We start from the raw sequence: 22,125 nt of genomic DNA, 5'->3' as shown, positions 1-22,125 counted from the left end.
AGACAACAAAGGGTTTCCAAAAAACAGTTATCTATTAAAGCTGATGGCAGTGCAACTGAAACATATTTATTCTCAAAATAGGGTACTAGAAACAGTACAGCTCATTTCATGACTCGTAAAAAGGAGTGCAGTCAGTTTTAACACACATGTTTTTGCTTGTTCTGATCAATGAGTGAGTGTCAGGTTTAGCTTGTTTTGGTTTCACTGACACATAATGGAGCATCAGATGCCCTTTAAGTGCTTAAGCTGTAGAACATATATAGCAGGCTGCTTGGTAGCTCTTGCAAGAAAAGGAAGTTGACTTATTTCTTTATGAAAGGCATTATAAAAGCATGAAAAGCACCTCAGAGACAGTTTTCTGTCTCAAAAAATAGCTCAGATTTAACCGATCCAGTGAAGCATTACATGCACAAGATAACATTCAAAACAAGCTGTATATGGACAAGAACATTGATAATAATATTTCCCCCCCAGGTTCAAGAGGTTGGGTTTCGCCTGCAGAACAGGAGCAGCTCTACACAGTAGGCTGCAGTAGCTCCTGTAGCTGACACAGAGTGTCCTTCAGGGTGAGAGCCAATGTTTCCGCATGTGTTTCCTCGCAGCAGTTGAAGGCAGTGATGGAGAAGTGGACGTGGTCTGATTGAGGGTTGTAGCAAATGGCATAACCGTCAGGAACGAGGGGTCCGAAACACATCACGCTGTCTGTGTTCGCAGGCACCTGAAGGAGCAAGAGGGAGGATTCACATGAGATGATGTAACCAAAGAAAGAAAGTTAGACATGAACAAATATAATGTAGTGGCTGAAAACAATCTTACAGGATTGTCTTCGATTTCAAATACTTAATGAATAGTTGTATTGAGCACAATAATAATGCATGTCATGAAAGTAGTTGTTCCTTTCCTTTCTTTTATTTATCAATTCTTCATCCAGTGTTTGTGAATATTATTCAAGCAAGCAATTTAGTTGATTAAATGCCACATTCAATCAGACATAACTCCTCTCAAAATGGGCCAAAATCCCTTTAAATTAAATGTATCAAAGCACACCTAAATAGGCGCTATTAATATCAAAACTTCTGACAACTACTGGCGTTATTTATCTTTTACAAGTTAGTCTATTGATCTAGTGTTGACTCATTAATCATTGTTGTGTATTTATATTAAATGATTAAAGACTGAAAAAAGTGTGAAAAAAAGGAAGTGTTAACTGATGAATTAATCAACAGTAAAAAGAAAAGCAACAAAAAGCCCTTTTATGAAGCAGCTAGCTATATTGTAAAGGGTAATAACACAAAATGTAAAAATAGAACCATAAAAACAACACAAGCTTCTGCTATCAATACCATTTCTAAAGTGAAATAAGCTGAGGAAATAACTTACAAGTCTATACGTTATAAAAAACTAAAAACACAGAAATACAGCGGGGTGATTGCTGGAAACTCCTACATTCTGTGGCAGTAAATGTGCCATTAAGAAAACATCACATGCCACAATAAGAAAAACTGCTGATTCCAAAGCTGAAAGTTCCCTCGTATATTTTAACTGTCATAAAAAAAAGAAATATATAATTCTCACTTCCTTTTGTGCTACATGCTGGTAAATTACTTCCGTAAAACAAACCAGCAAAGCCACAGAAACACACCTGTCCTGTCCGAAGTTTCCAGTGTGTTGCGAGTCCGTAAGCGGTATCCATGAAGACTTTGGGGATGCTCAGTCCTTCTTCGATGGCCTGCAGCTTGAGCCCCAGCAGGTGGTTGTCTATGCCGTGTCCTTTAAGTACCTGAACAGAGCGCATAAAGAACTATCAGAGATAAATGTTTTTCAGTTAATAACAGATAAGAAATGAAAGTTGACTGGTCCCTCACCTGATGAGTCAGAGCTGTGTAGGCATCAACAGCTTCCCTGAACAGCTGTAGCTTTGCTTCGTGCTGCAGAAATAAAAACCCGCTATGATAACAACTCTCTATACCTGAAAGCAAACATGCTGAAATCTATCCTGTGTTAGCCAGAGAGGAGAAATTCTGTGGTGTTTCTCACCGATACAGACGGATCATCGAAGGCCTGAATGAACTTGAGCGTCTGATTTGTGGGCGACCGGATATACTCGGTTCTTCCTCCTTTAAACATCCTCTGAGAGGCAATATCACAGGCAGGACAGACCTCGTTGTGGACTCTAGAAACAAAAAGGAAAGGATTTAAAGGAGTAAAACCTTTCCAATATTCAGTCTGATTTGTTCTTCAACAGTGTACGCCAGAGGACAAACCATCGGCTAAGTTTTGAGACTACAGTTTCCATACAACTTTTGTGGATACATGCAGAAAGTATACTGTTGCTTTTGATTGAGTTACATGTTGCCTACATTTGTTCACATTTTTTTATTTGTCACAATTGAAAATGATGCTGAATTAGCTAGTAGCAGTTTCTGATTGCCACACAGCCATGTAACAGACAGCCATTAGTAAATTACTTTAATACTGAAGAAAACTTAATAATATGATGATTCTTAAACAAGTGCTAAAGCTAAAAAGGAACAACTTTTCTATGTTTTCTAAGCGGATTCATGGATGATTATTCACCACGGACATAAATGGATAAGTGTAAGTTACACCGGATATAAAAAGGTCTATATTGTCTCTGTGTGCTCAAATATGACTAAAACTCCTGAAAAACCTCCGCATGCTAGCAGATTTTAATTCACTTCTTAACTTATTGCTGTTTTGATGATGAATTGTTGACTGTATTTTCATTTCTCAGTGAATCACTCTGGTCAACATTTATTGTTTTATATATGAATAATCACTAACTTCACATGACTGGGGTTTATACTATTTTGTACATTATTTATAGAGGTAATTTTCTTGTGAATGAGAAAAACAACAGGGATTCACTTAGGGACAATAAAGTTTGCGAGATAAATGGTGGTTACTTCTTCTGCTATGAAAAATAAAAGGAATGTTTTGTTGCAATGTTTTACATCTGTTAAAGATAGAGGTGTATGTGTCTTAGTGTGTTATAGTGGCTGACCTGTAGTAGGCGAGCTGCAGGGCAACCTGGATGAAGGAGTTTGGACTCAGGTTGTGCTGCTTTGGAAGCTCCTTACCAAACTTTTTGAAGTTGAACACGTTCACATCAAGGTCGTTGATAAGTCTGCAGGAGATTTCAAATGTATTTTCTTTTACAAACATACTTGAGGCCTTGATGAAAAAGGTCAGACAATGACAGCTTCATTTCCTGATAAACGTGTTTACACTTTGTGTCTAAGGTCATTTCAGCTTTGTTAGTTTTACGAGACAAAAGCAAACACTAAGTCTACACTGAGCAGTGAGGCCATTCTTCTCTTATCAAAAGTACTCAGCAGGAACTCTACATTTACATTTCAAGCAGGAGTGGGGAACTTACATATCGAGGTTCTGCTTGGCGTGCTCTATGTCCCTCTTGATTTCTCGATCTATGTGGAAGTAAAGCTTCTTGGGCATTGGTAGAGGAACCAGCGGTGCTCTCTTTGGGTCTGGCTTCTCACTGCAGTCAAGAAAACACACAAGTGAATGATGTGAAGCTTTGCAAGATTTCATAATAATCTATTATGATTGAATGAAAGGTGCTTTTATTCACTAACACAGGTAATCATTGTGATTGTTCATTTTCTGTGTTAATAAGCACCCTTTTATAAGAGTTTTAGCTGCAGCTTTTAAAAGGATTCTTTACATTTTTTTTTCAAGGAAATGCCTCAAACCATAAGATATGTGGACAGTACTTGTCTTAATCTAATATGGTCCAGCAAGGTAAGCACTGTATATAGATACATTTAGCCCAGTAACTTACTTCCTACAAAATAAAGAGATAATACCAGTAAGTAAACATTAGTGAGAACAGGACATAATCTCGTCTTGTCTCATTCACTATCTCACCAGTAATCAAGGATGTGATGCAGCAGTTCTGCTATGGGTGGACCCTCAGCTGTGGCTGGTTCATACAAAAGACCCCACGACCCATCCTCGCCCACCACAAACTATTGAGACAATCACACAGACAGTATCAGTATATTAGCTTTTCTTGTCATATGTGAATATTGCTGCTGCTCACCTGCAGAGTTTTATCAAACCAGCGGTTGCCACTGTTGGAGAATGTCCCGCCTCCGTGCAGAATCTGTGCTGCCTTGCGGCTGGCATATCTGTCAATAAAAGTTAGGAAAAAATGTAGGCACTACTGTACTTAAGTACAATTTAGACATGCTTTTACATTACTTTTTCGATTACATGACAAGGAACAAGGCACATTTTTTGTTTTACTTTCACCTTATTTTCAATTTGAACTTGGGACTTTTACTTGTAATTTAGATAATGGTATTTCTGATGATGGTTTAGCTTAAGTACATTTGCTGTTTGTTTGTTGTCTGTTTCATGTATCTTGAATAAGACATTTCTTATGTTATTTCTTTATAGAAAATAAATATTGCTTTTAATCTTAAAGTGTGTTTTATTCACTTATGTGAAAATTAAAGCCTTACAATTGGAATAATCCTGATAAAGCTGCACACAAGCAGCGACTGCTCCAATGTTTCAAATCAAGGAAATTACAAATGTATGCTGTTGCTTCAGAACCAAATGTCAACACACAATGGTATCTTAACAAACACACAGGATTGCACAACACAAATACCTGAGTGGGGATGAAACAGAAGAAGCAGAAATAAAGACTTAGAGATGCAGTTTGTTCATGTCAGTGTAAGTGTAAGTGTAAGTGTAAGTGTAAGTGTAAGTGCGTGTGTGTGTGTGTGTGTGTGTGTGTGTGTGTGTGTGTGTGTGTGTGTGTGTGTGTGTGAATACTTTTCATCTGATATCCTCATGACAGGAGAATCCAGACACAGAGAGAAAAGTCCTGTCTCTATCAGCCGAACCGATTCCTTGTTTAGTTTATCTGAGTCATAAAAAGAAGAAACAAAAAGACAGCAATCACTGATTCTTGGGAATTTGGATAAAACAGGTTTTAATTTTGAAAGTAAAAAGTTTGTGAAATTACAAAATCTGAAGTTATATCATTATAGACCAAGGTCTTGGCTGTTCAGCAATGTACCGGTGCAACCTCCTCATTTTGTATTTTTTTCATAAAATAGGTTTTTCCAGTCATTACTTTGTTTTTGTAAACACCGTCAGACACAATAAAAAGTGATTTATTTTTTATTTGTATTTAGTCTAATATGTATTTAGAGCTTTTAAATCATTATCTGGCATTCTAAGTACACATATATGCTGTTAAATGTTGAATATTCACTTTTGCTCATTTTTTATACTGTTTCGCGTGTGCTCCTTTAAAAGATCTTACATCATACGTTAACTTTTAGCTTAAACAGACAAAGTAATGTTTTTTTACTTAAAAAACACATTTTTGTATGAAAAGAGACTATTACTTTAATAACTCAACAGCACTGAAGAAACAGATTACACGCATATTCATTTAAAACAAATAAAACTCCCTCTGACGGTGGTGACACTAATCTGACGGTGGTGACAGTGTCCTCATTACAACATACAATTCCAAAATGTATACCACTTAAGTCAATGCCTTGCTTAACAACTTTATTTAACAATTTGGTACAACAAATAACAATTGTGAGAAATGTGATAAACATTTCATTAAGGAACTTAAGGTACAATTAAGCAATATCATTAATAAAAGTACCCCACCCCCATATCATCAAATATCATCATAGTTAAAAAATAAAGTGATTACAATTCATCACTGACATCATCTTAAACTGTCATCTAGTGCCCCCTACTCATAAAATAATACATAATATTCTTCTGTAAACTGTATATTGGACGTGAAGAACAGATAACAAATAACAATTGTGAACACTGTGGCAAACATTCAATAAGAAACATATAGGTTCAATGACGCAATAAGCTATCATTGACATAAAGTCAAAGTTGAGTGTAATTACTATAAAAGCTGCATTTCATCTAAAGCGGGAGTGACATATTGAACACTTTGACTTAAGAGTTTAAGGTTTGACGGTTACCACTGACATATATTACTTTTTACTGACCCCAGTGAAAATTCAGCCTCCTATAAGGTATAGTCAGAGTAGTCTTACCAATACCAGATGACAAATTCAAGTGTGGAAATATATTGTTTTAACATATATTTGGTTAAATGTTGTCATGCTATTTTCATTTGGCTTTAGTCATTGGAGATGCATAGCCTACAAGGGATATTGTAGGTGTACTATGTGCTATGTAGGTAGGTAGTAGGTGCACTATGTGCATCCCCCATGACGTAAGCCAAATGAACATGGCATAATAGTGAATTTAGAAAGAGAGAAGGCACACCTCATCCCCTAGGATTGGGCGATAGGCCGATGGTATATATATATATATATGGTTCATCAATGGTGGTAGTAGCATGCAGTGTATTGTTATTGTGGTAAAAAAATATACTTTAGCCTCCCTTGAGGACAATTTGGAGGTTTTTGTCACCACCGTCAGACAGTATGTCACCACCGTCAGACAGAAAACCTGACGGTGGTGATGTCTGACGGTGGTGACAAAAACCTACTCTTTTACATGACATGCATGAGTTGTTCACATTAGCCATCTTGTTTCCCCTCGTTTGCTAGCTACCCCAGACCTCGTCTTAAAAAGTATACATTTATGTCATAATCTAATCTAATATTTTCTAGACAAAAGAGACGGTGTTGACATGTTATGGTTGTGACAGTAGCAGTCAGATAAACAATGTACAAGTTTTAGAGAAAATAGCAAACTTACAGGAGCTTGAGTGATCTTGAAGCATACAGTAAAGCTGAAGGTTTGAAAAGGGGGTCCTCAGGAATGTAGTTGATCTTGTAGTTGGCTGATTTTATTGCCTTTTATTAATATCTGACGGTGGTGACGAATATGTGGGACGCATTTTGAGCAACCACAAAATAATGGTAAATATTATTCAAAATTCACTGTTTGTAGTTTTTAATACATATTACAATGTACTCTTTCATTTGGTAAGAATATTATTCTATTAAATTATTACTTTTTGTTTTTTTAATCAAGTTGAAATGATTATCTCCTATCCGAGGACAACTGAATTTGTAGGCAATGGGCCACTATATAATCATTAAATTAATAAAAAATAAAAATAAAACTATGAAAGAACCTTACATCTGTGCAAAAGACCCTCTGATTATAACCTTGATTCTTTTTATTCATGAAAATGTTATTCATTTCCAACAGAATTAGCACTTTTCTTAGTGGGACATGTTTTTGGCAAAGTTTCAAGAATCAGTGCAATAACTTAGTATTTGTGTGTCTAGATCATATTCAGTGACATACACTGTAAATGACTCATATACACTTTTCTAGCTATACATGGAGCTCTGTGATCTACCTCTCAGCAGCCGGTTGTAGGCCTGTCCCCAGGTGTGACGGTGCTCGCTGGTCAGGATGCCCATCGGCTCTTTGTCCGTCTTCCAGGACTGAGACCGGATCCTCAGCAGCTGTCCGTGGATCTGACTCTCCGTCATCCGAGAGCCGTCACTGTTGTAAACTTCCAGCTGGAAGAACTAGAAGAAAAAGAGGAGGCCATCTTTGTTGCCATCTTCATGTATATTATACCCGTTACGTTTATTTTATTGTCTTTGCTTTTTAATGACTGTTTAAATGCCATTTTATAATGTGTTTCTGCTGCACTGTTTCTTAATGCTCTTAATGTCTTTTGTTTTTGTTAAGCACTTTGAATTGCCTTGTGTTGAAAGGTGCTATATAAATAAACTTGCCTTGCCTAGCCCTTGCCTTGTCTTCTATACTACATTTATTGGGATATGTTGGATCGATTAAGCTATCACTATGCAATGTTTTCCAAGATACAGATTGTCTCCGGAAGTGCTTTGTTCACAGTTGGCACATTTTTTGTGATTCATTTAAGCGTTAGGGCTGAAAATTGCAGTGCAACATTTGCAATAAAGAAAAATTGCAGTGCAGCATTTGCAATGAAAAATGAATAAGTATAATACAATGCATACAATGTGAAAATACAAAAGAGTCAATTATAAAAGTAAAATGTCCTACTTCTTTGAAATAAATATTTGCTCATTTTCTTTTCACTTTAATGGCAAATAGAATATTTTTTCGTTTTGGAAGGTTGATCATGACTTTAATTTAGGCGAAATTTTGTGGTATTTTTCACTATTATCTAACATTCATCGGTTGTTATTTCAAAATGAACCAAGACAGGGAGAGCAGAACAATCAGCAAAAGATTTGCAAAGAAAATTACAGGCAGATTTTTAAATGATTATAATAACAATTTTCAGCATAAAAATGTACTTATTCTGATATGAAGAAAAGAGAAGGTGAAATAAAGGTAATGAGAATGAGCTTTAAAAGCACTGCGATCAGGTGTGTTTGGTTTCCTTTCTCTGACCTGCTGCCAAAACTAAAGTGACTTCCATTTACAATTTGGACCTCCTTAAATACGAGAAGGTTCATCTCAAAGGGCTACCCTTAAATAAAGTTGAAAGTACAATGATCTGCACATTTGTAATTTGTTGAGACATTAAGAAACCTAATGAACACCAGTGAAAAACAAATGAGCATAGATGTGATTGCACAAGACTCAACATGCCTGCAATATGGTATAACCTATGATCCATAAGGGTGATAAATACCAGAGAGAATAAAACAGCAAAACATCTCTAAATCAGACTGCGTCATCCCACCTGATAGTTCCTGACGACTGTGATGTGTGTAGGCGAGCGTCGGGCGCGTCCATGGTGAGCGATGTGATCGTGTTTGGGGCCGGGGATCCTGCAGGAGGAGAAGAGGAGCGGGTAGAGATCCATGCACAGAGGCTTCCCTCGCATGTACTCCAATGGCAGCTGGCTGCTGAAACAAAGAAGCACACACATGCATTTTATTGTTTTCATATAATGAGTTAAAAAAAGCGTTGTGTTGTAGGTATAAAGCAGCAGGAAATCAAACCACGTTATAGATAACCCGTACCAGACTTTTTCAAACTGCTTTATGAATGTGTCAGTCATACTTACGTGTTGATTGTGGCCTTAAAGTCTAGAACTGCTGCTATGAGTTTGGATGCAAACCTAAGTGGAGACAAACAGGTTTTTTTATTATGTAACAGTGAGGAAATGAATGATTTCAAAACACAAACATATTCATTGATATATGCTAGAGGAGTACAATTAACCTTTAGAGATGACTTATGCACAGTCTGTTTAAGGGCAACAACTGACTCATCACAGTACTAACACATGATATTTTTGGGGGGATATTTCAATTTATGAACCTCCATTAATGACTTATACTGGAAGTTTGAGATAATGTAATAACTACAAACAATAACATTGCTTTCTGAAAGTATCACTTTCTTAAGTCCTATTTTTTCGGTGGCAATGTAGCAGCAGCACACTCTGCTTCATCAGTATGTCTGTAGTGTGTATGAATATGATATTATTGACTCACACTAGCTGGCTCCTCCAGCCGTTATAATCTCTCCTGGGCAGAGAGATGGCCGGGTTAGAATGCACTGGCAGCGGCTGTCTGCTCTCCAAGTACGCCCACTGCACCCACCAGGGAGAGATCTACAGGGAAGAGGCCACACACACATAAATAAGACTGACATTAAACTCTTACACAATTAAAGATTGTGTAATGTATAACCCTTACAATAACATAAAGATATACTGGAATTTATTATTTAAGGTTGTTTGGGGTCAGAGCTACCTTTCTACGAGTAGAAGGGCAGGTGTACCACTTATTTAGCGTAATATTGATATGTAGCAGTGCTGTCAAATCTGCCTGTGAGTGCATCAAACACACCACTGCTGCTCTACCTGTGCCTTTTTAAAAACACCCATATCCATCCCTAACATCTGTCACACTTCCCACACAGATACAGCGGACACAGACCCAGTTCTTAGTGCATCTGGCTCTCTTCTCCAGTCCTGCCTGCAGCCTTTCACCGAGGCCCCCCGGCCTGCCAAACTCCTGCACCATCCTACGGGTGTGGCTGAGCTCATCGGGGGGCAGCAGGGGCTCCAGGCTCCTGAGGTAACTCTGCAGTGTCTGGACCAGAGGGGGCACCGGCTGCGGGGGCACCGTGGAGAAACACAGCTCCTGCCTCAAATGAACCTGGAAGAAAGGGAGAAGTTTAAAGCTTTTCATTTATTGTTTGATCAGGAAATGCTGATAAATGTCAGTCCCAGTTTTTAAAAGTCTAAAGTGATGTCCTTTAATGTTTAATGTTGTCAGTCCAAAACCAAATAATATTTTGTTTAATATGATATGAAAAAGGGAAAAGCAGTAAATCTCCTTTTAGGGAACTTGCTGACATTTATGAATGAAAAATGTCAAAATCAATCAAAACAGTCGGCCATTTTAATTCTGCCCATTGACTATGTTAGTATGTTATTGATAAATAAACAAGATATTTTACAAAAATTCAACTTTGCAACACATTGTGCATTATAACTGTTTTCTCATTTATTTATTGTTGCTATTTATTGTCGTTTAATATTTTGGTAAAATGCCTTTATATTTTTAAAAAATGTATTTATTTGTCTTAAAGATACTATGATACTGATAATATATATGCACACTCCCCAAATAGTAACGGTTAAGAATAACCGAAGTGCTAGAACAGTAATACTGCATGTCAGCACAGTGCAATGACTTCCATGAAAGTTTGACTTATTGCCAATAAAAGCATGGCAGGACTAGGGCGTATCAAAATAGGAAGTGTAGAAGTTATGACAGTAGAAACAGGATCGGCAGACTCCTTTTTGACTAACAACACTGCATTAAAAGATATAAACCAATATGTAAACAGTACGACTCTTTAAGTTAACTCTAAAAACAGAAAACGACTCACCCGAGAAAACCATGCTCTGCAGGTTCCTGGTTGGATTTTCCTCAAAATCATGATTTCTGAAATTAGAAATCCACTCCGTGTTGCATCTGTGTTGCAATAAGCAGTTTCGGATTATGTTCTGATGACTTTTTGCACAGTCTCTCAACAGTCAGGTCGTCAAAGTCTAGAAGAAGAAGAAATCCCTCCTCCTACTTCTTCTTCATGGTGGACGCAGAAGAAGAGTCGTCGCTCGATCTATCCTAGTTTGAAAACATCAGCGCATGTATGCAATTGGTAAAAAGAACGTCAAACTGCTAACATGCAAAGATTCACGTACTGAGCTGAACTGACGCTGCAAGCCTCCACACGTGTTGACGTGAAAATCTTGCTGTAAACAGCTACGTCACCGAGCCACGAAATGTCCCGTGCAGTACCGCGTCCCTCAGCAGGGTGTCGCTATTACACTAATCATCACTGAATTTCAGTTTACTATATTTCTTCTCTTTGACTGTTAGGGTCTATTTTCTTTACACATTCATCTTGTGACTCAGTTTCCCCCCACTTACATCTGTAAACATACTAATGTCTCAGGAAATTGAAAACCTCTATTTATCGGCCTTTTAATTTGCATATTTCTTTTAAAGCTTTAATCATTGTTTTATTTACTGCTTTCTGTTTTCACTGGTTTTGATTTCTTATGTTATTAAATTCACTTGTGATTTTTTATAATTTATTTGCATAAATGTAATGATTTTAATTATGATCATAGAATACACTTAGGATGAATGACTTAATTATCCAGTCTCATAATAAAAAATAAATAACGTAAAACAATAAAATAAAAAGAAATAAATAGAAGCCTTATTTTTATCAACAACCTTATTAATAAAAGAGGAGACACAAATGTTTTCAGAAATATTTATTTGCTTTTTTTCTCTTGAAGTCAGCTTTTTCAACCATCATAGAAAAAATATTTTGCTCAGAACTTTGCATCTTCTTTTACAATGTATTTTATTATAAACATAGTACAGCCAAAACTCAGGTAGCAGCTGTACTTTGATGAAGTCATTTTGAAAAATGTTCTCAACTCAACACAACTTCGTCTCAGGGACTGTCACTCACACAACTCTACCCTCTCCTACATTACAAATGTTAACAAAATATTATCTTTATTTATATCCATACTCATGAACTAAACTGTTACCAGAGTTGTCAGTGGAAACAGTAAGGCTCAATTAAACCAGACAAAATACAAACACTTCTATCTTTCCTCAACACATTGCACCGACCCTGTGCCTGCAACATTCAACACCCACTGAGAGGAGGATTTTCCAAAAAAGGCTTCAGACAAGAAAAATAAAACATCTACAGAAATTGATCTTCATATCATCTGTATGGGTAAATCCAGCAGGCACATGTAACCAGAGTATACAAACATCACTCTTCTATGCCGAGGCAGACTGAAATATAGACATTAATTAACATAAAAGAAGCTATCAAATGTATTACCTAAAAATAAAATCTTTTGATATTGCATACACAAGAGATCTTTCAATACCCATCAGAGCACACCTGAGGGTTGTTTATAATGTACCATATACACACACTTTTTCTACATATTTCTCTGAACATAAAACCAGGTGAAATATTTTCCACAGTGAATAATGTTCTCTTTCTTTCAGATTTTTCGATTGCAGGAGTCAAACTGAAAATGTAAATTTCTTCTCCTTCATTCTGATGCTAGTAGATAAAAACACCACAGAGATTATAAACAATTGCTTCAACAGTACAGTTCAATTAATCAATTAAAATCATGTAACATCGTTCAACAAAATGTTGGTGATATTGTCCATTGGGCAATTGCGGCGAGTATGGAAATGGAAGGTAAATAAGGTGAATCTACGATTTTTATTTTACTTTATTTTCCCATTCACCAGCAGTGACATTCATGGCCTTTGGGGTACCATAAATGCAACCATATCTTTCAATCGCTCACTAATAACATACATTTTGTAACAATCTACCATTTCGGCATTAAAAAAACATTTTGTGTTGAAATGTTCATGATTTATTTCTATTGCCTACATTGAAATTAGTCAGTTTGTTTATCAAGGCTGGCAATGATCTAGATTTTTCTTATTGACAACAAATCCCAAGAAGAGATTACAACACCATGGTTAAAAACGACAACATTTCACAGCTGCAAATATTTACTCCAATATGATAATCAGTGGATCTGAATCACAATGCCTTTATTTGTCCCACAGAGGATCTTTGCTTGACTTCTTTTTCAAACTCGTTGACATTTCACTTTCTAGTTTTGTGTCGTTAGCAAATAGGTGGCTCTTTTTGCAGCGACATCAAACATTTTTTCTATCTAAAATAGAGGAAACTGTTGTAGCTTATTGGCTGCATTGCACCATCTACTTGAGTTGAACCTTCTCAATCAGAGTCTGAACGGCTCCACCAAAGAAAAATAGTAGACAGACATGAGACAATGTCTATAGTACAAACACATCTACTGTATATGATAGCAATTAAGCTAACAAACTTGCTCAGTTATAGTTTGCTAGTTAACATCTAGCAAGCTTGCTAACTCTTGCTTTTAGAAATGTCCCTAGTCAATCTTTGGCATTCAGGTTTAAGCAAATTCATTATACATAATCAATTTATTCTTTGAAATATATCATACTATAAAATGTTTTTGTTAATTAAAACAGCACAGTGCTGTAGGCTCTAGCTAACTTTACTCAAACTTGAGTAAACAGCGCATTAGCTGAGGATTCATTTAAGCAAAACATGAATACACATTTGTTATGGTAGTGACTTGAAGTAAAAGTACAGTAAAATGCTAACGTTATTTGTAGGCTTTTTAAAGAACACGTTGGCCAGGATTTGTTGACATTAAGAAAGTTATGTATTAAAATATTGCCAGACATACAAAGAAACAGAAAAATAAATGCCTTTTAAGCCAGAGTAAAGTCCAAACCGATGGAGAGTTTCACAGTGATACCTTGTAAATGGCAAAAAAACGAAACCCATAACCGCACTCATTACACGTTGTGCTTTTTGAGAAGGGGGTGACACTGACCCACTCTAAGAGCCCCTCCTGTTACAATCCCCATGTTCCTCATGCTTTTGGATACGATTGCTACTTTCTCCACCTCAGCCTCCTCCTCCTGCACCTCCTCTCCATGCTGCTTCTCCATCCTCCAAGGGTCCTGAGGGTAGGATGTGCAGGCCAACATGGATGTCTCTGATGGGTACTCACACACCTGCTCCAGCTGGTCCTCCGCAAAACACACATTTCCCTGTCAACACAAATAAAGTGGATTATTTTACTTTTACATTTGAGCTAAGCAGGACATCCATTCACACAATATAAATTCACAACATTGCATATACCATTTGGTCAATTTTTCATCACAAGAAAAATATATTTAGCATGTTTGGTGTTTATACTATGGTTTGTCACGTTTTGCAGAAGCAAAAGGTGGTATTCATTCTATACCAACACTGACGTTTCCTCTGACACACCAGAACTTTGAAATTTGAGCTGCAAATAAAAATGGATAACATGAGAATAAAGTTGTAACATTCTGAAGATAGGAACAGAGATTTGAAGTCGGGGGATATATCATATTATTGTGTACTTCCAAGTTCAAGTGTGAACACAGGCGCTGGGGAGAGTCTCAGTCTGTGTTTGTTAGATGTTCGTAATCTGTCAGTGTAATGTTAACTGACAGCATGAGGATTAGCACAGAATAAATACTCTCTCAGTAGAGTACTTAATGACTTGGACTTCATGCACTAACTTGATGATTTTTAGGAACAAACCGAGAGAAAACTGAGTCACACCTTGTTTGTTAGAAAAGGAGAGAGGGAGATGTTTAGCTTGTCCTTGCCAGAGTATGTTTACTCAAAAAGTCAGCGTGGTGTAAACAGGAATCATACCATTGGTGACCCATTGGGTTGAGTAAAACACAACACATGCACTGAGACTAACAATAACAGGCTGGAAGTGTACAGTTGCATAACACAAAGAGGTGCAGACATGATCTGTCTGAAGCCTACAGATTCCAAACTGCACAGACTACACAAGTTTCGGCTACTTCACCCTGACAGCAGAAGAGTGCAGATAATAGCTCTGCATTAGTGAGGCTGGGCAAATCATGCTAAGGCACAGCAGGCTAATCCTCCCTCCCTGAACCCGATTAACTAGGGCTAACACAGCAGGATAGCAGAGGCACCGGGTGAGAGACAGAAACCTGAGAGAGTATAAACATAAGAAGGAAGTTTTCCTTAGCAGGAAGTTGATATATGACCACCATTCTTTATAGGTGCAATACTGCGTGTTTAAAAATGCTTTAGGTTGAACTTTTCATCCGTTCAGAACAATTTTTAAATTAGACTGATCTACCATCCATGCCTTTTTAGATCAACAAGAACATAGTACAATCCTTTCAAAAGCATGCATAGGGTTGCTTGAAATAAAGTAAATGCGGACAGATAATTCAAATATGATTTAATAAATATAGCCTAAGATAATATTGAAGACAAAAATGTGACAGTTTCTTACATTCACAACAAGAAAAAAAAGCCATCATTCAGGAAACTGAATCAAGACAGCAAAGGGCGACATTGATGGAAGGAAAGTCCAAGATTAAAAAAAGCATTTGAACTTAAAGGAGGAAAAGGTGAGGAGCAGGCAGGTCACCCCCTTCTGTGACATGATGGCGTGGATGGGGGAGGGGAGGAGGCCTAATGTCAAACAGTGTGAAGGGCATCACCGAGACCGACAGGTAGTCAGATATTCACCGCCGTAACGTGTTCCCTGCAGCTAAAGAGGACTGTGCTTGGAGATACATGTTTGTTACAATAACAGGCCAGTTGCGAGAAATTTGATTGCAGATAACAGCACACAGTTTGACCCTTGTGTCCATATAGACAAGTCTTTTGAAACAAGCTTTGTATCTGAATTACATTTTGCCATTTTAAAGTGAACACCATAATCACTTCCTCGTGACGTTCTGGGTCTCATTTGGAGGAAGTAAAGAAATTAGAAAGAGGAAGTGAGCAAAAACATGCAGCGAGACAGTGAGTTTTGGTTAAACCCAATGAGAAGAATTCCAACGCCTTTAATTCCTCGCAGTATGACTTTCAAACTGTCATTTATTTTAGACCACCATTATATAAGTTGTTTTATCACTTCTTTCTCTTTCCATTTCTCCCAACGCAGAGTTGGCAGCCTGACGTCATAACACTGTTCAGGGTTAGTGTGATCAAAAACTAATTTGCCAAGACTGCAGTCAAACAAACCAAACAGCGCTAGGAAGCAGCCGTGTAGATACAAAGACAGATTTGTCGAAGGAAGGGAAAGCTGACTCAATGAAATTAGTAGAATTGGTACAAAGGAACAAGGAAACACAACACACACCAGCAGTTTAACCACTGTTAACAGGAACAATATCAATTAAAACACACTATCATTCTTCAGGTGCAGTAACACATGAATACAGTCGGATTCATCAACACAAAGTGATGTAAGAAAGAATAGAAAAAAGTATATTTCTGCTCGGCTCCCTCTATTACATAAGTGCTCCTCACCCACTTATCTGCAAACAAGGATTGCAGTCAGGAAAAAGTTCAAAAAGAGGAAAGAGAAAGTCCAAATCTGAACTGTGACTCAATTAAGATTCATTTAAATACTGATCTTTGCATGCACCCATCCACACAGACAAGCACGGGATGTTATGTAGGCAAACAAAACCCCAAGAAAGATAGGGAGGATCTGGCTTAAACAAACTAAATTGTGCTTTATTAAACCCTTTTCTTTTGTTTGCATTCATAGTTACCTTCATTGTAGCAAACAAAATCAACAAGCTGTTGCTTTCACTTTCTTTCTGTAGTTTTGAGAGCAAAAAATAAACTATAAACCTCCACAAATATGGAAGTATTGTTACTGCCATTACATGTTTAAGTTGGTATGGTTGTTTTTACTTTTACCCTACTTTTTATGATAGGTTAAAAGTATCTCAGATGCAAGAGGAAAAGCAGATCACTCGAGGATTTTATGGTTAAGAATCAAGATGTCGTGCTTGATAAGGCTTTAACTGGCTTAGGTCGGTGTCTGTGATTGTACTTCTCAATCAAAAGGGATGTTCTCTAGATAGAGAGAGGATTCTGCTTGACAACGAGGTGATGCCCTCTTGACCAACTCTGAAGACATTTAGATATATTACTCTCCCTTATCTGGCCTTGTCAATATTTAGAAATCAGTATTCTTTCAAATGGCCATTTCTGCATCTTGATATGTTGAAGTTATTGGAAAATGCAGACACATTTTCTTGGATTTCTCTGGGTGAAAAGCAAACAAAAAAACGAATCAGCTTCCACTCACCCTTTTTGGAGTCCCTCTGTACTTGACTAGACAGGACTTGTCCAGATTCTGATATCCGCCAATCACCTCGATCTCATCCACTGTGGGAAACTTCTTCTTCGCTGGCTCGGTCACAGTTGAGGGCGACTCGGCCTGCTGAGCTGGGGAGTTTGATCCTGCGGCTGTTGTGGGACCTGTCACCCCTTTTCCTTCAACAGGCTTTTTTGGGGTGATCGTGATGGTGGCACCTCTCCTCACTTGGCCCCCAGAGGCGCTCCTGATGGAGAACTGCGCGGTTGATGGGGTTGGAGATGGAGAAACACTAGGAGACTGAGCAGGCGGTGTGGAGCTGGGGGAGGAGGCAGGGGTCGGGGCCTTATCCGAGGGTTTCAGAGCATTATCTGGGGATTGGCTCCTGAGAATAGAGGTGGTAGTTTGGTTGGATTGTTTGAGCTGATTTGTGGGTGAACAAACACGCCAAGGAGACACTTTGGCCTTTGATTCTGGCATTTCTTGATCCTTCTCCGGGGTCTTGGTGTTGTCATTTACCTTGTATTTTAAAACCCCTCTTGGGCTTTTCTGCCCCTTTGTCTCTCTTTCCTTAAGAGGAGTGTTTGGTGATGAACAAGACTTCAGCAGTTCCTGTTCTTTCATCTTAAACTGTTCTATCTGACGCTGTATCGTCTGAACTCCAGTGATGTCCTCATCTGAGGAGGCTTTTCTGTCCCCCTGCTGTGCATTTGATAAGAGTGGCTTTACTTTAACTAGGTGCACTGATGGGATGTCGACAGTCCTGTCCCTCAGACACATGCCTGACCTCGAGCTAACTGATTCCAAGTTGTAGATCCGACTCATTGCTATGATGGAGTTGGGGTGAGGCTGCAATGGGGAAAGAGAATTCTCAGAATTGAGAGGCAATGTATTTTCCTCTACCTTCTCCTCTGGCTGCTGCTTTTCCTCCTTCTCCTCCTCCTTCTCCTCCTCCTCCTCCTCCTCCTCCTCCCTTTCTTTTTCTCTCTTCTCGAGTTGGGCCTTGTGTCGCTTTAGCTCTTCTTCCACATGTAGCACGGGGTCATTTTCGTCCTCAGATATCGGTAAGCTTTCAGAAATAACTCCGGAGGTAGAAGTTGTGTACCCGCTTGGTACTTCCTCAGCCCTGATGGTTTGTGAGACAGAAACAGGAAGTTGAGGGCTGGTTTTTAACACGCTGTCTTCCTGCGTGACGTCAAAAGCAGTTGTGGTTGTCTGTGCTGCTTCGTCTTCCTGTCCCCTCTTGACTTCAATCGACTTCTTCCGCATATGAGGTGCAGCTTCCCTCTCTTTCTCTATAGCTGTTCCACTCATGTCATGCTTGTCCCCGGCTGTATGAATGTTTTTTATGCCTGCAGCTTCACTCCCACTTCCATTTTGTGCCTCTGTTAGTCTCAGCGTCTCCAACTCTTTTTGTCTAATTTTCTCTCGCAGGGACTCAATGCGGCTCAGGGGTTTTCCAATCCTCCAGCTATCCCTCCTCTCGACCCCTTTACCTCCTTCCGAGTTGTCGCTTTGACCCACAGCCTTTTTTCTCTCTGCCATGTCTTCGGCAACATAAAACACACTCCTGGGGATTTGAATCTCAAGGGGACCTGGAGAGATCCCCATGGGTGCAATCCTTTTTGGAGATCTAGGCGTTACATCACGAGTGAGATTCTCTGATCCAACATCCTGATATGATCCTTGGTACTTTTCAAACACTCTTTCTCCTCTGCTATAAACGGTTGTGTCTCCTATTTTTTCTATTTTATTTATAAGCTCCTCTGTGTGTTGGGACAAAACAGAGTGTGTTGGGAAAGGTCCCTGTGTACCACTCCACTCTGGCTCTCTATTAGGGTCTCCAGATCTATCTGTGAAAGCACAGAGTAGACTGGAGCACTCTGTGAAAGCTGATGCAACCTGACTGTTATGCAAATGTTCAGGTGGAATTGTGCCTCCAAATCCCTCCTTTTTGTGGAAATCAGACACATTTTTGATGCACACATGCACCTCAATCTTTCCCCCTGCCTCTGAATCTTTTTCATCACTCATTTCCCTTTTCAACGTTTTCTCACCGGTCTGTTTCTTTACCTCTCGGTCAGCTCTTGCTTTCCCCTCCTGCTTGATTGCAACCCTTCTAGCAAATGAGATTCCCTCTGTGTTCTTGACCGATGCCACTGTGAACCCCTCATCTCCGTCTGCATCACATGCCCTTTCCGCAGCCCTTGTGTCAACAGTCTTTTTAACTTTGTTGATGGGTTGGACGGCAACAGACATTTCTGTTTTATTTTTATTTTGCACAGGCCCCTCCTTTTTATCCTCATTTTTTAATTGTCCATCTATAAGCTTTTGAAAACGGCCTTTATCGGAAAGCAATGTGCACCCCAGTTTGATATTTTCTGTGGTTTCCTTCCCTAAGCCTGCAACGTCAACACACGCCGCTACACTCTTTACTGAATTTATCCTCCCACACCTTTTCCTTTCATAATGCCCATTGTTACCCAAACCATTCTCCTTGCCGCTGATGACTCGATCAGAGAAGCTTAATGAGCGTTTTGGCACACCTTTAAGCAGCAAGTTTCTCCCATCTGACTCAGACTGCTGATCATCTTCATCTCCAGAGTATTTTCTTCTCCCGGGCCGGAATAAATTATCAGAGCTTTTTGATCGAGACGGAGGCTTGGGGTGCTGTCCAAATTTACTCAGCAGCTGGCTGACCCTCCCTCCTTTTTCAACAAACACATTGTCGTCCAAGTTTTCCTCCTGCTCGTCTTTTATAACTGTCGCCTGACCCCATGGTCTGTCCTTCTCTTTTTCTCTCAGCCAGGAAATGTCTGTTCTGATCTCCCTGCAAAAACTCCTCCTCCTTTCATCAATGCTGCATTTTATCTCTCCATCCTCTCTACCTAAGCCTCTCCCTCTACCTCCTCCTTCTGGACTCCTCTCTTCAGAGCTTGCCAAGGGCTTTATAATCAGAACCTCAGAGGCTCGAATCTCTGTTATGCTCCCTCCTCCGGCCAGGATCTCCCTCAGGTCCATCTTCATGCCTCTCTGCCCCTGCTGGTCCTGCTCAGGCCTCTCTCTCTCCGCCTCCCTCCATCGACCCCATCTCTCATCACTGCCTTTCCTGTCCTGCTCGATGATGATAATGTTGTCGGCTCGGAAGGTCCGAAGGCAAGGGACATTGGCAGAAAACGAACTAGATGGTGGATCGGTTTCATTTTCCTCCCCTTCTTTCCTGACTTTCAGGAATTCCCACTCCCTGACATCATCTTTAACTGACTCTTGCCATTGATTGCTATTCTCTCTTTCTCTTCCTTGACTCCTGTCTCTGCTCTTCTCTTTTTCCCGTCCTTCACTCACATCTCTGAATCTCTCTAATTTTATCCCTGCATCTCTTCCAAAATCCCCATCTTGACTGCTTAGGCTTGATTTCTCTTTCTCCGTCTCCTTGGCTTCTGTCTCGTCCCCTCCGTCAGCATCCTGGCCCTTCCTCCATGCACTTTGTGTGCGGAAAAATGGGTTTTCGTGAACTGGAACTATAGTTTCTTCAAACACCTGACTCGCTGGTTTGATGTCTCCATCTTGCCATAAACCGGGTTCTGGACTAAGGGAAAGTTCGCTTTCCAAATTGACCGTCCCAAAGCTGTCGCTGTCACTCAGACCATCAGAAGCAGATCTGACATCCACCTGCAGCAGACAGATATCTCTCTCCTTTTCCCTGTCACCCAAACTGTCCAACCTCGCCTTTCTCCTCTGGATGATGCCTCGTTTCCAGGCCGGCATGCTGGCATACTTATCCTCCTCCTCTTTCTCCCTCCTTTCTCGCTCCTCTTCCTCTCTCCTTTTTCTCTCCAGCAGGAGTTGTTTCCATTCCGGCAGAGAGGTGACAGACATCACAGAAAAGGTCTGGGACAAGATGATGGATGTTCTTCTTTAGGGCTTCTGGGAATTGTCTGTAAATAAGGAAATTATTAAACCAACCTGTTAAACCATGTTAAAAAGAGGTATACATAACCTAGACATTTAACCTTTAGGAAATATTACAATATACAACTCTAGAAGTGTAATATCAAGTGATATATGTTGAATGTTCCTTATACATTATATAAAAAGATGCAAATCAATGTGGATTGACCTTGTGGAACAACATTTCTCAACACAACATGTTCTCCTAGTTTGCCTTTTGTTTAATTACAACTTTTAACACAAAAAACTGTAATCAAGTTTTTCAAATTATTTTGCAACACTTTGTGCACATGCTTCTGTGTGTGAAATCAAACTTACCAAAACCCCAAAGATATCAGTGTATCCGCCTCAGTTGTCATCTTCACTAGTCTCAGCTAATGCTCTCCACTCCTCGACGAGAAAATCTCCTTCACCAATAACAAACACATTAATCTCTTCTGTGAAAACGGTAGGTTTTTAAAAGACGTCAAATCACCCCACGACCTGACTGTGCATCAGAGCATGCAAACACCTCCGTCCTCGGTATAGTAGTAAATATTTCCAGCCTCGGAGCGGTAGCACTGTAATCCTATAATTACATTAAATTCTGTCAGGAGAGTTTAGTGGCACACACCATAATGTCGGACCTAAGAAAAGGCGTTTAAATAACACAGCCGTCTGCCCGGGCAACAACCCCCACCCCCACCCTCGCCTCATCCCATCGCCCTGCAGGACTAATTGGAAGAGAGGTGGAGGTGGAGGGGTGTGTGAAAAAAAGCTGCAGGACTGATCAACTTCCCTCTTATGGCATGTTTTTAAAGGCCTATTTTATTAGTTTCAGGAAGGATTATTTGCCGGTCTTAATTTGTAAAAATCTGACAATAAAACCAAATCAACCTGAAATAGTTCAAATAGTAAATTGAGGAAAG

The 22,125-nt window shown here is 39.2% G+C and overlaps 2 protein-coding genes across 3 annotated transcripts; both read right to left on the bottom strand.

The window, feature by feature from the left end:
• Nucleotides 1-44: 44 nt before the first annotated feature.
• On the bottom strand, nucleotides 45-11,245 carry cratb (carnitine O-acetyltransferase b). Of its 2 annotated transcripts, none has more exons than XM_063899860.1 (15): nucleotides 10,879-11,245; nucleotides 9,918-10,139; nucleotides 9,471-9,589; nucleotides 9,038-9,091; nucleotides 8,711-8,876; nucleotides 7,382-7,556; nucleotides 4,828-4,918; nucleotides 4,085-4,172; nucleotides 3,910-4,010; nucleotides 3,401-3,520; nucleotides 3,026-3,148; nucleotides 2,038-2,173; nucleotides 1,866-1,928; nucleotides 1,643-1,780; nucleotides 45-718 (listed from the first exon to the last, which is right to left on the bottom strand). In XM_063899860.1, the coding sequence occupies exons 1-15, from the start codon at nucleotides 10,927-10,929 to the stop codon at nucleotides 515-517; spliced, it is 1,851 nt and encodes a 616-aa protein (XP_063755930.1). In that variant the 5' UTR covers nucleotides 10,930-11,245; the 3' UTR covers nucleotides 45-514. The 2 variants fall into 2 exon arrangements, with proteins under 2 accessions (XP_063755930.1, XP_063755931.1); XM_063899861.1 differs by having other exon boundaries at nucleotides 8,711-8,873.
• Nucleotides 11,246-11,761: 516 nt separating this feature from the next.
• Nucleotides 11,762-21,773, bottom strand: ppp1r18 (protein phosphatase 1, regulatory subunit 18). Its single transcript, XM_063899398.1, has 3 exons — nucleotides 21,536-21,773; nucleotides 17,258-21,204; nucleotides 11,762-14,168 (listed from the first exon to the last, which is right to left on the bottom strand). Exons 2-3 carry the CDS (start codon nucleotides 21,143-21,145, stop codon nucleotides 13,911-13,913), a joined length of 4,146 nt encoding a protein of 1,381 aa, XP_063755468.1. The 5' UTR covers nucleotides 21,146-21,204; nucleotides 21,536-21,773; the 3' UTR covers nucleotides 11,762-13,910.
• Between the last annotated feature and the right edge of the window lie 352 nt (nucleotides 21,774-22,125).

The sequence above is a fragment of the Eleginops maclovinus genome, chromosome 13, assembly GCF_036324505.1.
Source record: "Eleginops maclovinus isolate JMC-PN-2008 ecotype Puerto Natales chromosome 13, JC_Emac_rtc_rv5, whole genome shotgun sequence".
Lineage (NCBI taxonomy): Eukaryota > Metazoa > Chordata > Actinopteri > Perciformes > Eleginopidae > Eleginops > Eleginops maclovinus.
Note: the sequence above shows the minus strand (reverse complement) of the source record. Positions and strands in the feature narration are given on the sequence as shown.